Below are 12,617 nucleotides of genomic sequence, written 5' to 3'. Positions count from 1 at the left end.
TGTGATGAGCTCTCGTGGAGATCGCCAGTGCCTGCTGCGTGGGGAAGGGCATAAATGAGCTGAAAGAATAAATTAGCTTCAAGGGCTCCTCTGCACTGCCATGAAGTCACTGTGGTTTTTTGTTTTTGTTTTTTTTTTAATTTTGAGAGAGACGGAGAGAGAGATAATGCATGAGCAAGGGAGGCGCAGAAAGGGGGAGAGAGAATCCCAAGGAGGTTTCTCGCTGCCAGAGCAGAGCCCAACATGGGGCTCGATCCCACAAACTGTGAAATCATGACCTGAGTGGAGATCAAGAGTTGGATGCTTAACCGACTGGGCCACCCAGCTGCCTCTCACTGTGGCATTCTTAACGTGATTTTGCTGACATGCTATGTGAAACCAACACTATTTACATCTCATTTTCTCTTGCATTTGGATGGGGCTGAAGGGCGGCTCTCTTTCACACACACATACCGCATGCACACACACACGCGTGCTACTTACTGTTGGAGCCACGTATGCCTAACTTATCCTCAGGTTTCCCGTTAGTGACTCCACCAAAGTCTCTCTCTACTATGAATGCTGTGATTTTGTCTTTTACTGAGCTTTCAGAATCAACAACCTGCGTCTTTGCAAACACGGTAAAAATATTGGCCAGTCCGCCATTGGTGATCCAGACCTGAGGGAAGAAAGAAAAAGGGCTCTGGAGAAAGCAAAACTGTTACGCATCACCTCTCAGCTCCATCTTTGCTACAGGATGCTCCAGGGGCCTGTCAAATTTCAGGCCACAAACATAAAGCCCTCGGCTCGGGGGAAGCCAAGCCTGCATGGGCAGAAGACAGGGGATCACCGCAATCTCCCAAGAGCAAGGATCTCCCCAAGAGGCACAAGTGGCCGTGTGTGTGCACATGCGCACGGAAGAGACGCCAGAGGTACCGAGACGGCTCAGGCTCTAGAACCGAGCAGCAAGGTTTCCTCAAGAAAACAGAGCAGGCGGGAAGGAGTGAGGAGAGGCAAAGAAGAAACGGGAAAAGGAGGGAGAGGGCAAGAGAGAGCCTCCTCAACAAACTGCAATGTACGGAACCTAATCGGATCTGGGTTCAAACAAATTATTTGAAAAATAAGAAGGTACGAGATGACCAGAGAGTCTGGAATGCTGACCAGAGACGAAGAAATGACCAACGGGTTTTTTTAAATAGTCTTATCTGGCTGAGACACACGCTCAGACCGTAGGGATGCGACCAGAGGGGGCAATGTTGACCAAAAAGACACGGCGGGCCGTGGGCGAGTAACTGCTGAAGCTGGTGACGGCCGCATGGAGCCTCACTACACTAAACTGTTGCGTGTTTGAAATTTTGTGCAATCAATTAAAACACAAACACACAACACCAGCCCCAGCTACCGGAAGGCAGCTAGTTCTGCACAGGCGTATAGGGTCTGGAGGCAGGACAGCTTGCTTCCGATCCTGGTTCCGCTACTGAGCAGACACAGGCCACTGGCAAGTCACTTCACCTCGAGCCAGTTTCTTCTTTCAAAAAGAGCAGCATCCACCCAAGAGCTGCCAGTCAAGAGCTGAGGTATACACGCTTTAGGATCCGCGGGGTGCAGGAAGCAGTCAGTGCGTGGCGGAGGCCGTGGCTGAGACCCCAAGCAGGCCGCAGAGGCCACGGAGCGCTACCTTGGAGCCATTGAGGATGTAGTACTTCTTGTCCTCGCTTAGCGTGGCCCTGGTCTTGATGGAGGCCACGTCACTCCCACTGCAGAAACAGAAACACGTGGCTGAAGCGAGTGATGCTGGGGTGAACAATGTCTCTGGGGGGTTACAAATGGACGGTTTGGTACTTTAACATGGGAGTCCGCCAACTTAAAAATAAAGGGCCAGAAAGTATATCTATTTGGCTTTGCAGCCCGCAGGATGTCTGTCCCACCTGCTCAGCTCTGCTGCTGTGGCACGCAGGTGGCCACAGACAACCTGTAAACAAATGGCGTGCTTCAGTAAAACCCTATTTACAAAGACAGGGGCCGGCCGGCCACCCCAGCTTTATCACATCAAAGAGTGGCAGTGTGGTGACACTCAGCCGGGTGGCTCAGTCAGTTAAGTGTCCCGCTTCAGCTCAGGTCATGATCTCACGGTTTGTGAGTTCAAGCCCTGTATCGATCTGTGCTGTCAGTACAGAGCCTGTCTGGGATTCTCTTTCTCCTTGTCCCTCTGCCCCTCTGCCCCCCTACTCTAAAAACTAAAACAAAGACTCTGAAACAACAGGCCTAGGCTTTAAAAAAAAAAAAAAAAAAAAAAAAGTGGCAGTGAAAACCTCCTGGGCTTAGGTTTAAACACAGGAATGTGTACAGAGAACAGGCTCATGTGAGCTCCTGTGAGGAGTGCAGGATACCCCCCCCCCCCCCCCCCCCCCCGGTTCCGGATGGAGCACGGCCCAAGTAACGGACTTGTCAGCAGAAGCCCTGAGGCCTAAGCCGGTCGTGTGATCTTGGGCTGATGACACAACCCCACTGAACTAAGGTTCCTAACATGTTCAGTGGGGACGATACCACTTGCAAAGCTGCTTAGAAGCCTGAATGCTTATCCTGTGTAAGGTGTGCTGTGGACACAAAACAATTACTTGATAGGTGCCATCAGGTATGTTATCTCCCTTGTAAGTATCCATAGGACAGAGAAATAAGGTAAAGATAAGACAACTGGCAAGAAAAGTTGCTGAGCTGACTCTCTGGAAGATTCAGGGAGGGAAGAAAGAAAAGCCACAAGCTATGAGCCAGAGCCCTCATCCCAGGGTGCCCTGGAAGGTTCCCCAGAGGCTGCCGTGCAGCACCTCTTGTCAGGGGGCAGACCTGGAAGGCTCCGTCAGACAGAAGGCGGCAATGTGCTCTCCAGATGCCAGCCTGGGCAGGTATTTGGCTTTTTGTTCCTTGCTGCCGGCCAGGATGATCCCCTAAACCAAACACACACAGGCTATCAGCTGTGGGGAAAAGAAAGTGTGAAGTGTGCTTGCAGAATGTGGTCCCTTCTAGAGAAAATACTTCACACAAGAAGAAACACTCTGAGCTCAGAGCCAGCAGCCCCAGCTGAGAAATGAACAGGTGCTGATGAGTATGGGAGCCAGACTCAGGGACTGTCACCACCAGGCTGGGTGGCCTTGGCCAAGGGATGTCCCCTCTCTGAGCCTCCATGCCATCAACTCCATGCCACTGGGGATAATCCTACCCACCGGGGAGGGGTGTTGGATGATACACGGGAGTGCATAAAGAAGGTGTGCGGTCAATGTCAGAACTGTCTGACCCCTTCTCAGTCGGTGCCCTGGGGAGAAGTCCGCTCTTTCCACCAATGACCGCTCGGAGCACAGGTGGGGGGTGGGGGGCCCAAGTACACTGTTCACTTGGCTCCCTTCACTTTCTCCATTGAGCAGAGACAGCCTGAGTAATGGGACTGTCACTGAGTGTGACAGTGGACCTGCCCAAAATGCTGCAAGCCCAGAGGTAAAGAAGACACGTGCACAGACAGCAGGGAGGGGAGGACATGCTCAGGCCCCTAGTGACTCAAGAGCTCAGCAGGGGAGGCTGGCTTCCAGCATGAGGTGAAGACAGGCTCCTCAGAGTATCTGATGTGGGCCTCAAAGGATGGGTCAAAGGCGATGGGGACAGGAGGATTCCAAGGGGGGGACAGTGTAATCGAAGCACCACTGCTTGTGGGGGACCCAGCATCAGCCGGTGTGGCTGGAGAGAGGAGGTGTACCAGGGGGTTGCTGCAGGGGCCCCTCCAAGACCCGACACGGCGAGCCTAATTCACTTCTTGGTAAAAACAAGCAAGGCTCCTGCCTCAATGCCACCGTGTGACTCCAGACCAATAGAGAGCATCAGACAGAAGCCATAGACACTTGACCTTAAGGCCAATAGCCTGGTGTGCTGCTAGGGTCACAGCGATTGACCCATCCAGGCCGACGATTTCTCCCATACGCGCATACAATGTGTTGGAGAGGCCCAGGCCACCTGAAGAAAAAACAGACCAGCTTTACTTATGGTCCAGCACCAAATTCCTCCCGCTGAAGGCAAAGACCTTGACTGTTTTATCTGCTTGTAAAGTAATACCAGATCACTATTTTAAGAAGTCATACTTACAGAAAGGTAGGAAGAAAACAAAAATTACCCATAAACTTACCAGAGCATTTTTGTGTACCTCCTTTCAGATTTTTTTTAGGTATATAAGCATATATTTTTATCATAAAAACATAACATTTAATACAAAAAGAGTACCTTCACACGCATTAAACCATTTAAAATGTTGTGAATATCTTCTGTCACAGACCTAGATCTTTATAAACAAGACAGCTGTCTAGCATCCCACTCCTGGTATCCAGTGGACTCCAGGGCTGGCCTCTCTGCCTCAGTACTACTGACATTTTGGGATGGATCATTCTTTGCTGTGGGGGACTGTTCAAAGTACCACAGGATGTTTAGCAGCAACCTTGGCCTCCACCCACGAGATGCCAATAGCTCCCCTTCTCCCAGTTTTGACAACCAAAGACATCTCTAGACATTGCCAAACATTCCCTGGGGGGGGGGGGGGCAGTAATTCACCCTGGATGGGAGTTTTCTAGGAAGAAGACAAAGATTTAAAAAAATAAAAAACTCCATTGAACTCATGTATTTTGCATTTCCTCTTTAACCTCGAGGAGGCTGGGTGGCCTATGTGCATCTTAAAAGTGACAAACTGGGGCCCAGGGTCATGTGGCCAACACGCAGCATAGCTGGGCCCTGAGTTCGGGTGGGGTTCTGGCCCTGGAGCCCCCTGCACGGCCCAAATGCAATAGGTGCACATAAAGGGGAGGGCAGCCCCGCCTGACTGTGCAGTCCCCTGGGATCAGTACCCAAGGAAGGCCGGGGCTCCACGGTATCCCATCCCCACGCCCCCTACTCCATCCGTGCCTCAGTTGCAAACAAAAGTTTTGGTCTTACTCATTTCATATACTGAGGGAGTCAGTACTGTTTGTTTAAAAGAAAAGGGCTGGGGGTGGGGTGGGGGGGGGGCACTGGAGTGCCTCAGTCAGTTAAGCATCCAACTTTGGCTCAGGTCATGATCTCACAGTTTGTGAGTTCGAGCCCTTGTGTTGGGCTCTGTGCTGACAGCTGACAGCCTGGAGGCTGCTTCGGATTCGGATTCTGTGTCCCCTTCTCTCTCTAACCAGCCCCCCGACTTGTGCCCTCTCTCAAAAATAAATACATAATGTAAAATAAAAAATTCTGATGCTTTTCCCCTGATGTAAGTATCACAATTGTGGGGGAACGCAATCACATGGAGACAGATGACGAGTAGGCGGAGACGGCTGGCTGGGGAGGGGCTGAGACAGGAAATGGTCACACACTGGGCAGCACACAGGGACCTGGGGGAGAAAATCCAGGCTCGGTTGGCAAAAGGGCCCCCGTTTTCCAGGATGGTGGTTTCCAGCCAGTCTTCAGAATACTCCAGACTGGGAATGTTTCCCTCAAAAATTTGGGGCCCACCCATAAGGTTGTGCTTGTCTTAAAATTCCCAAGAAAGGATAAAAAAGAGAAAGAAAAAAGAAAAGAGTAAAAAAAGGCCCAAACTCGTCACAGGCAAGAACGAACATTTTCACACCAGAGAACAGCACGTAAACCAAAACGAGGGGTGCAGAGTTGTCCAACCTCATGCCAACACACACCCCCGCCCATACATGCTGGCACAAAACACACACGCACAGGTGAAGTCACATCCCAAACGGACACAAAGTGTCTGCAGAAAAAATGAAGTCCTTTTCACCAAGCAAGAGGGAATTTAAAAATGCTTCTGAAGGGGAAATATATACTATTACTAACCTGGGTAGGTCTAGAGGCTTTCTTCTCCACTTATGCTTTCTCCAAGCGGCTGGTTGGTAGGTTGGTGGACTGGCAGGTAGGTATGTATGTATTTATAGCCGATGACAGACCCACTTTAGCTCTCTGGCTCTGCCTGCGCCTTCGTTCTGTTCTAGTATTTACCAAGGACCACACACCACGGGGGACAGTGTCCCTTGTGAGCTCGGACACGGACAAGCCTCCCAAGTCTGGGCAGAGCTCAGTCTCCCCCCACCGCACACAGAGGCTACAGGTTTTGGCAAGGAAACCCAGGACGTGTCTCGCCCTCTGCAGCCGTGCATGCTGCCACACCCTGCCACAGGGGATGCAGCGTCACTGATGGCTTCGTGGCCTCTGCAGGGGGCTGTTTTTATACATTTAGGGATGTGAGGAGAGCTATTTCATAAAGGACAAATGACAACTGTTTAATCCCTTAATATGCTGCAGTAAACACACATGTAAACTCACGGTTTGTGAGTGCAAGCCCTGTACTGGGCTCTGTGCTGTCAGGGCAGAGCCTGCTTCAGATCCTCTGTCTCCCTCTCTCTCTGTTCCTCTACCGCGCGTGCATGCTCTCACTCCCCAAAATAAACAAACGTTAAAAAAAAAATATGCCTCAGAATCGGGGCACCCGGGTAGCTCAGTTGGTTGGGTGTCTGACTCTTGGCTTCAGTTCAAGTCATGATCTCGGGGTTCGTGAGTTCAAGCCCCGTGTCAGGCTCTGCACTAACAGGGCAAAGCCTGCTTTGAATTCTTTCTCTTTCCCCATCTTTCTCTGCCCTCCCCCAAAATAAGTAAACTTAAAATACACACACACACACACACACACACACACATACACACACACACACACACGCTTCAGAATCAAGCTGGCATTGCACTCCATTACACCTAGTTGGTCCTAAATGTTCACATTTGGTCTCAGACTGGACCAGCTCCAGACTGGGTAACAGTGGGAACTTATTCTGTAGACACTGAGGCCCCCCAGGGGTGCCTGGCTACAGGGGTGGGAGAGGAACAACACAGGCCTAACTGTAACTTCTGGAGATAAACCAGGTAGGGAGACAAAATATCAAGAAAAGCTCCTGACTTCTGTGAAAGAACATACTGTTCTTTCCCAAACAGAACCCTTTTTTGGGGCAAATATGAAGCACTTTCTTAAGAGCCAGCAGGGTGGTGTTTTCCTTTACTTACCATATTCTTCGGGGACTTGCATCCCAAAAAGACCCAGGCTCTTCAGTTTCTCTAACGTTTCATCTGGGATTTTTTCCTCCCGGTCAATTCTTTGAGAGTCCACTGCCAAGAGAAAATGTTTGATTAAGTAAAACAGAAGCTATGTTTAGACAAATAAAAGTAAACAGAACAATTTCCCCAGGGTCAGAAACTTCAAAACGGAGTGGTCTGGTCAGTTAGTCAGCAGGTGCTCAAGCTCACCTAATTAATCAGCCCAGCCAGCACTTGATTTTGAAAAATGACCAGGGGTGTCTGGGTGGCTCAGTCGGTTAAGCGTCCGACTTCGGCTCAGGTCATGATCTCGCGGTTTGTGAGTTCAAGCCCTGTGTCAGGCTCTGTGCTGACAGCTCGGAGCCTGGAACCTGCTTCCGATTCTGTGTCTCCCTCTCTCTCTGCCCCTCCCCTGCTCATGCTCTGTCTTTCTCTGTCTCTCAATAATAAATAAACGTGAAGAAGAAAAAAATTAAAAAGAAAGATGACCAGTACCAGGTAGTGTCCTGTATCTGGGTGCTATTCACATGGGTGTATTTCCTGCGTAAAACTCCAGCAAATTACACAATATAAACTTTTCTGAAGGCATACTCTACCTGAATTTTTTATTACCATTACCTTCTAGAAAATTAGAAACTAAGCATGCAACTTCCAAAACTGTCCAAAAATGTGAGGCTAGATAGCCAAATTCTGGGTGCTATCTGGACCCACATTCACCTAGTCTACAGAAATCACAACTGCTTCACCACAGCCCACAGGTTCTGAGGGCGGCGTAATCTGTTTAACACCTACTCACTTCCCTTAGAGCAGAATGGAGCAACCAGCGGCATTAGGTCTATCATCGTGCACTTTATACATACACGATTTTGCCTGAAGCAAGTTCAAATGCCCTTTCAAACTGTCAGCAAATTAAATTTCACTACTAACATAAATTTGAAAAACTACCATAACCTGCACTTGGGAATTTTTATGCACAGAGGTCACAAAGGAGAAATATACATTCCCTCCAAAACTCCAAACCTCTCATTTTTTTATTTACCTTTTTTACAGCTTTACTGACATATACAAGTGGCATATAGTAAACCTTACATATTTACAATATTTCATTTGTTGAGTTCTCACATCTTCCCATGAAACTACTCCCACCAAATAAATAAAGAATAAAAATTTCGTTTTCCACCAAGCCTCCTCATGCTCCTTTGTGATCAATCCCTCAGTCCATTTCCAACCCCAGGCAACCTCCTTTGTGTCTGTAGATTAGTCTGCATTTTTGAGTTTTATATAAATGGGATCACACAGAATGTATTTTGGGGGGCTGGCTTCTTTGACTCAGTATGATTTTGAGATTCATCCATATTGCTGCATGTTTCAGTACTTTATCATAATACTTTTTACTGTTCAATACTCTACCGTATGGGTAAAAACCAGCTTATCCATTCACCTCTCGATGGACATTTGGATGGCTCTCAGGTTTTGGTTCTTAGAAACAGAGCTTCCACGAACATTCATATGCTCATTTCACACAGCTCTGTCTTCATTTCTCTTGCATCACTATTTTGGAGTGGAATGCTTGGGCTGTACTAGGTAGAGTATGTGTAATAAGAAACCGCCAGGATCGGGGGGGGGGGGGGGGGCTCTGCTTCCAACGGAGATGGAGTACCAGGGACTGGAATGACCTCCTTCCACAAGACACTAAATGCACAGGGCACTGGGCACAGCACGCACGAGAGCAACATGTCACCAGTAGAGAATTAGCCCTAGATCACGAATTCTCAACAAGGGCAACAGCACTCCCCAAGGTATAAAAAAAACTGGGTCTGGTGTGGAGCAGCCAAAAATATTTTTTTAATGTATAAAGACCAGAAATACAAATAATACACAAACAGATATTTGTTACAACTGTGGCATTAAAGTTTCATTAGTAGGGTGTAAATAGGGGGCCATAAAGGACAGGAGGAGAGGGGGCAATAATGAAAAACAGGTTGACAAACACTGCTCTACAGGCTGCTCTACTCCCACCAAACGACACTTAAAAGCAGGCCTTGACCAAAACCAAAGACACCACCAAAATTAGAGGTCAATATCCCTGAGGGAATATTGATGCAAAATCCTCAACAGAACACTAACAAATACTGAATTCAGTAATATAACAAATGGATCATTCACTATGATCAAGTGGGATTTATCCGGGGATGCAAAGATGGTTCAATATCTGCAAATCGATGTGATACATCACATTAACAAAAAGGATAAAAATCATGGGAATGCAAGCTGGTGCAGCCACTCTGGAAAACAGTATGGAGGTTCCTCAAAAAACTGAAAACAGAACTACCCTACGACCCAGCAATTGCACGACTAGGCATTTATCCATGGGATACAGGTGTGCTGTTTCAAAGGGGCACATACACCCCAATGTTTATAGCAGCACTATCGACAATAGCCAAAGTATGGAAAGAGCCCAAATGCCCATCGACGGATGAATGGATAAAGAAGATGTGGTACATATATATACACAATGGAGTATTACCCAGCAATCAAAAGAATGAAATCTTGCCATCTGCAACTACATGGATGGAACTAGAGGGTATTATGCTAAGTGAATTAGTCAGAGAAAGACAAAAATCATATGACTTCACTCATATGAGGACTTTAAGAGGCAGAACAGATGAACATAAGGGAAGGGAAGCAAAAATAAGATAAAAACAGGGATGAGGACAAAACATAAGAGACTCATAAATATGGAGAACAGACAGAGGGTTACTGGAGGGGGTGTAGGAGGGGGGATGGGCTAAATGGGTCAGGGGCATTAAGGAATCTACTCCTGAAATCATTGTTTCACTATATGCTAATTTGGATGTAAATTTTAAAAAATTAAAAAAAATAAATTTTTAAAAAAGCACTTAATAAAATTCAACATCCATTTCTGATTAAAACTCTCAACAAAGTAGGGATAGAAGGAACTTAACATAATAAAGGCCACAGATGACAAACCCACAGCTGAGTGTGAAGCTAGCAGAAGTTGGTTCATGAGGTTTAAGTGGAGCCGGCTTGGGATTCCCTCTCCCTCTCTCTGCTTCTCCCCAACTCATGCACGTGCATGCTCTCAAAGTAAATATATAAAAAAAATAAAAAGCTTGTGCACAGCAAAGGAAACCATCAACATAAAAGGCAACCTACTGAATGGAAGAAAATATTTGCAAATAAGAGATCTGATAAGGGATCAATATCCAAAATACATAAAGAACTCAAAGCTCCATGTCAAAAAACAATCCAATTAAAAAATGGACGGAGGATGTGACTAGACAGTCCTCCAAAGACAGCATACAGATGACCATTAGACACAAGAAAAGATGCTGAACATCATTAATCATCAGGGAAAAGCAAATCAAAACCACAATAAAATGTCACCTCAGGCATGTCAGCATGGTTAGTACCAAAAAGACAAGAAATAACAAGTGTCGGTGAGGATGTGGAGAAAAAAGTAACCCTTGTGCACTATTAGTGGGAATGCAAAATGGGGCAGCCACTGTGGAAAAACAGTATGAAGGTTCCTCAAAAATGTTAAAATAGAACTGCCATACAATTCAGTAATTCCACTTTGGGGTATTTGTATTAAGGAAGCAAAAACACCAATTTGAAAAAGTACATACTGCCTCTACCTTTACTGCAACGTTATTAACAACGGCCAAAATACAGAAGCAAACTAAGTGTCCATCAATAGATGAATGGATAAAAAGATGTGGTATGTACATATACAATGCAATACTACTCAGCTATAAAAAAAATGAAATCATGTCATTTGTGACAACATGGATAGATGGAGAGGGTATCATACTTAGTGAAATGATAAGACAAAGACCGTATGCTTTCACTTATATGTGGAATCTAAAAAACAAAAGAACCAAAACAGAAACAGACTCACAGACACAGAGAACAATAAGGTGGTTGCCAGAGGGGAGGGGGGATGGAGGGCTAGGCAGAAGTAGGGGAAGGGAATTAAAAGATATAAACTTCCAGTTACGAGGAAAAAAAAAAAAAAAAAGACACAGGGATACAATGTACAGCATAAGGAATACAGTTAATAATAGGTAACAACTTTGTATGGTGACAGATGGGAGCTAGATTTATACTGGTGATCACTTTGTAATGTACATAAACGTTGCATCACTCACTAGATTGTTTACCTGAAACTAATATGTTAATTACACTTCAATTAAAATATAATAAAATAAAATGATCATTTAACTATAAAAAAGGATAAACTGGTCCTCAGGCAGTATTAAACAATCCAATTTAATTCTGCTGTTGTAGACAATATAGGACCCTCTCTTATATTCAAAATAATTTTAAGAGGCATTATCAATAGTGTCTAGGGACTTTTTATTTGCAATAATTTTGGTATGTAAATATGAGTATTTTGTATCTCATTCCTTGTTAACTGGTACATAAAATGCCCACATTTCCTACTGTGCTCTCATTTCCACATAAAAGAATGGTTTCAGACAACACATGAACACAATGAAAACAATTTAACTTACTCTGGGTAGTGGGGGAGAGAGCAACCCTTCAAAGGATCAAACTGTTCCAAAGTAATTTACCGTACCCTAGAACAAAGCTTAACATCACACACACACACACACACGCATGCACGCACCTGGCACCAATGATGTGGAACCCACAGTGACTGCTACCCAGTAGGAAACTACCAGGCACATGCAGAAGCAGGGAAATATGACTGACAGTCTGACAGTGAAAAGAAACAACAATCAACTGAACATGACATATAAACAACACAGATAGTAGACAAAGACATTAAAAGAGCCATTGTAACTATATTCCAAATGCTTGAGAAAGTTAGAAAAAATACAAGCATGTTAAGGAGACATGGAAGAAACAGAAACATACAAGTTGAACTTCTAGAGAACACACACACACACACACACACACACACACACACACACACACACTTGGAGTCCCCAAAGGAGGGTGGGGGAGGAGAGGGCAGGAGATGTGGTGCTAAAAAAAAATTTTAAAGAAATAATGGCCAAAAGCTAATCAAAGTTGGTCAATACTATGAACACACAGACCAAAGAACCAAAGTTCAAAGAATCCCAAGCAAAAGAAATGGGAAGAAAACTACACCAACACATATTATAATCCGATTTTCCTAGACCCAATCAAAAGCAGCCAGAGAATAAAGAGACGTTATGTAAGAATAAGATGGAGGCAGACACCTCGCTGGAAACAACACTAAGTCAGAAGACAGTGGAGCAAAGCCTTCAAGGGGCTGGAAGAACAATACCGTCAACAAAGAAATCTTTTCTGATGAAATAAACTTCACACACATAAAACTTGAAAACATTCATCCTGCAAAGCTACACAAGAAATATCAAAAAGTCTTCCCATGGAAAGGGATGGTACCAGAAAGAAATCCAGTTACACTGGAGGAAATGAAGATTAGAAATAGCAGGCAGACAGGGGTGCCTGGTGGCTCAGTCGGTTGAGTGTCTGACTTCAGCTCAGGTCATGGTGTCACAGTCTGTGGGTTCGAG

At 45.8% G+C, this 12,617-nt stretch overlaps 1 protein-coding gene across 2 annotated transcripts in view; it reads right to left on the bottom strand.

The window, feature by feature from the left end:
* Positions 1–12,617, bottom strand: part of ACAD9 (acyl-CoA dehydrogenase family member 9) — a 46,090-nt gene that overhangs the window by 14,806 nt on the left and 18,667 nt on the right. For both annotated transcript variants that reach the window (XM_049641089.1, XM_049641090.1), the window contains 5 exons: positions 7,036–7,137; positions 3,872–3,978; positions 2,824–2,924; positions 1,658–1,736; positions 484–658 (listed from right to left, as the gene is read on the bottom strand). In XM_049641089.1, the coding sequence (XP_049497046.1) occupies positions 484–658; positions 1,658–1,736; positions 2,824–2,924; positions 3,872–3,978; positions 7,036–7,137 (564 nt within the window). The remainder of the gene's footprint in view (positions 1–483; positions 659–1,657; positions 1,737–2,823; positions 2,925–3,871; positions 3,979–7,035; positions 7,138–12,617) is intronic.

Source organism: Panthera uncia, chromosome A2, assembly GCF_023721935.1.
Source record: "Panthera uncia isolate 11264 chromosome A2, Puncia_PCG_1.0, whole genome shotgun sequence".
In the NCBI taxonomy this organism is placed as follows: domain Eukaryota; kingdom Metazoa; phylum Chordata; class Mammalia; order Carnivora; family Felidae; genus Panthera; species Panthera uncia.
This window is presented reverse-complemented; position numbering and strand designations above follow the sequence as displayed.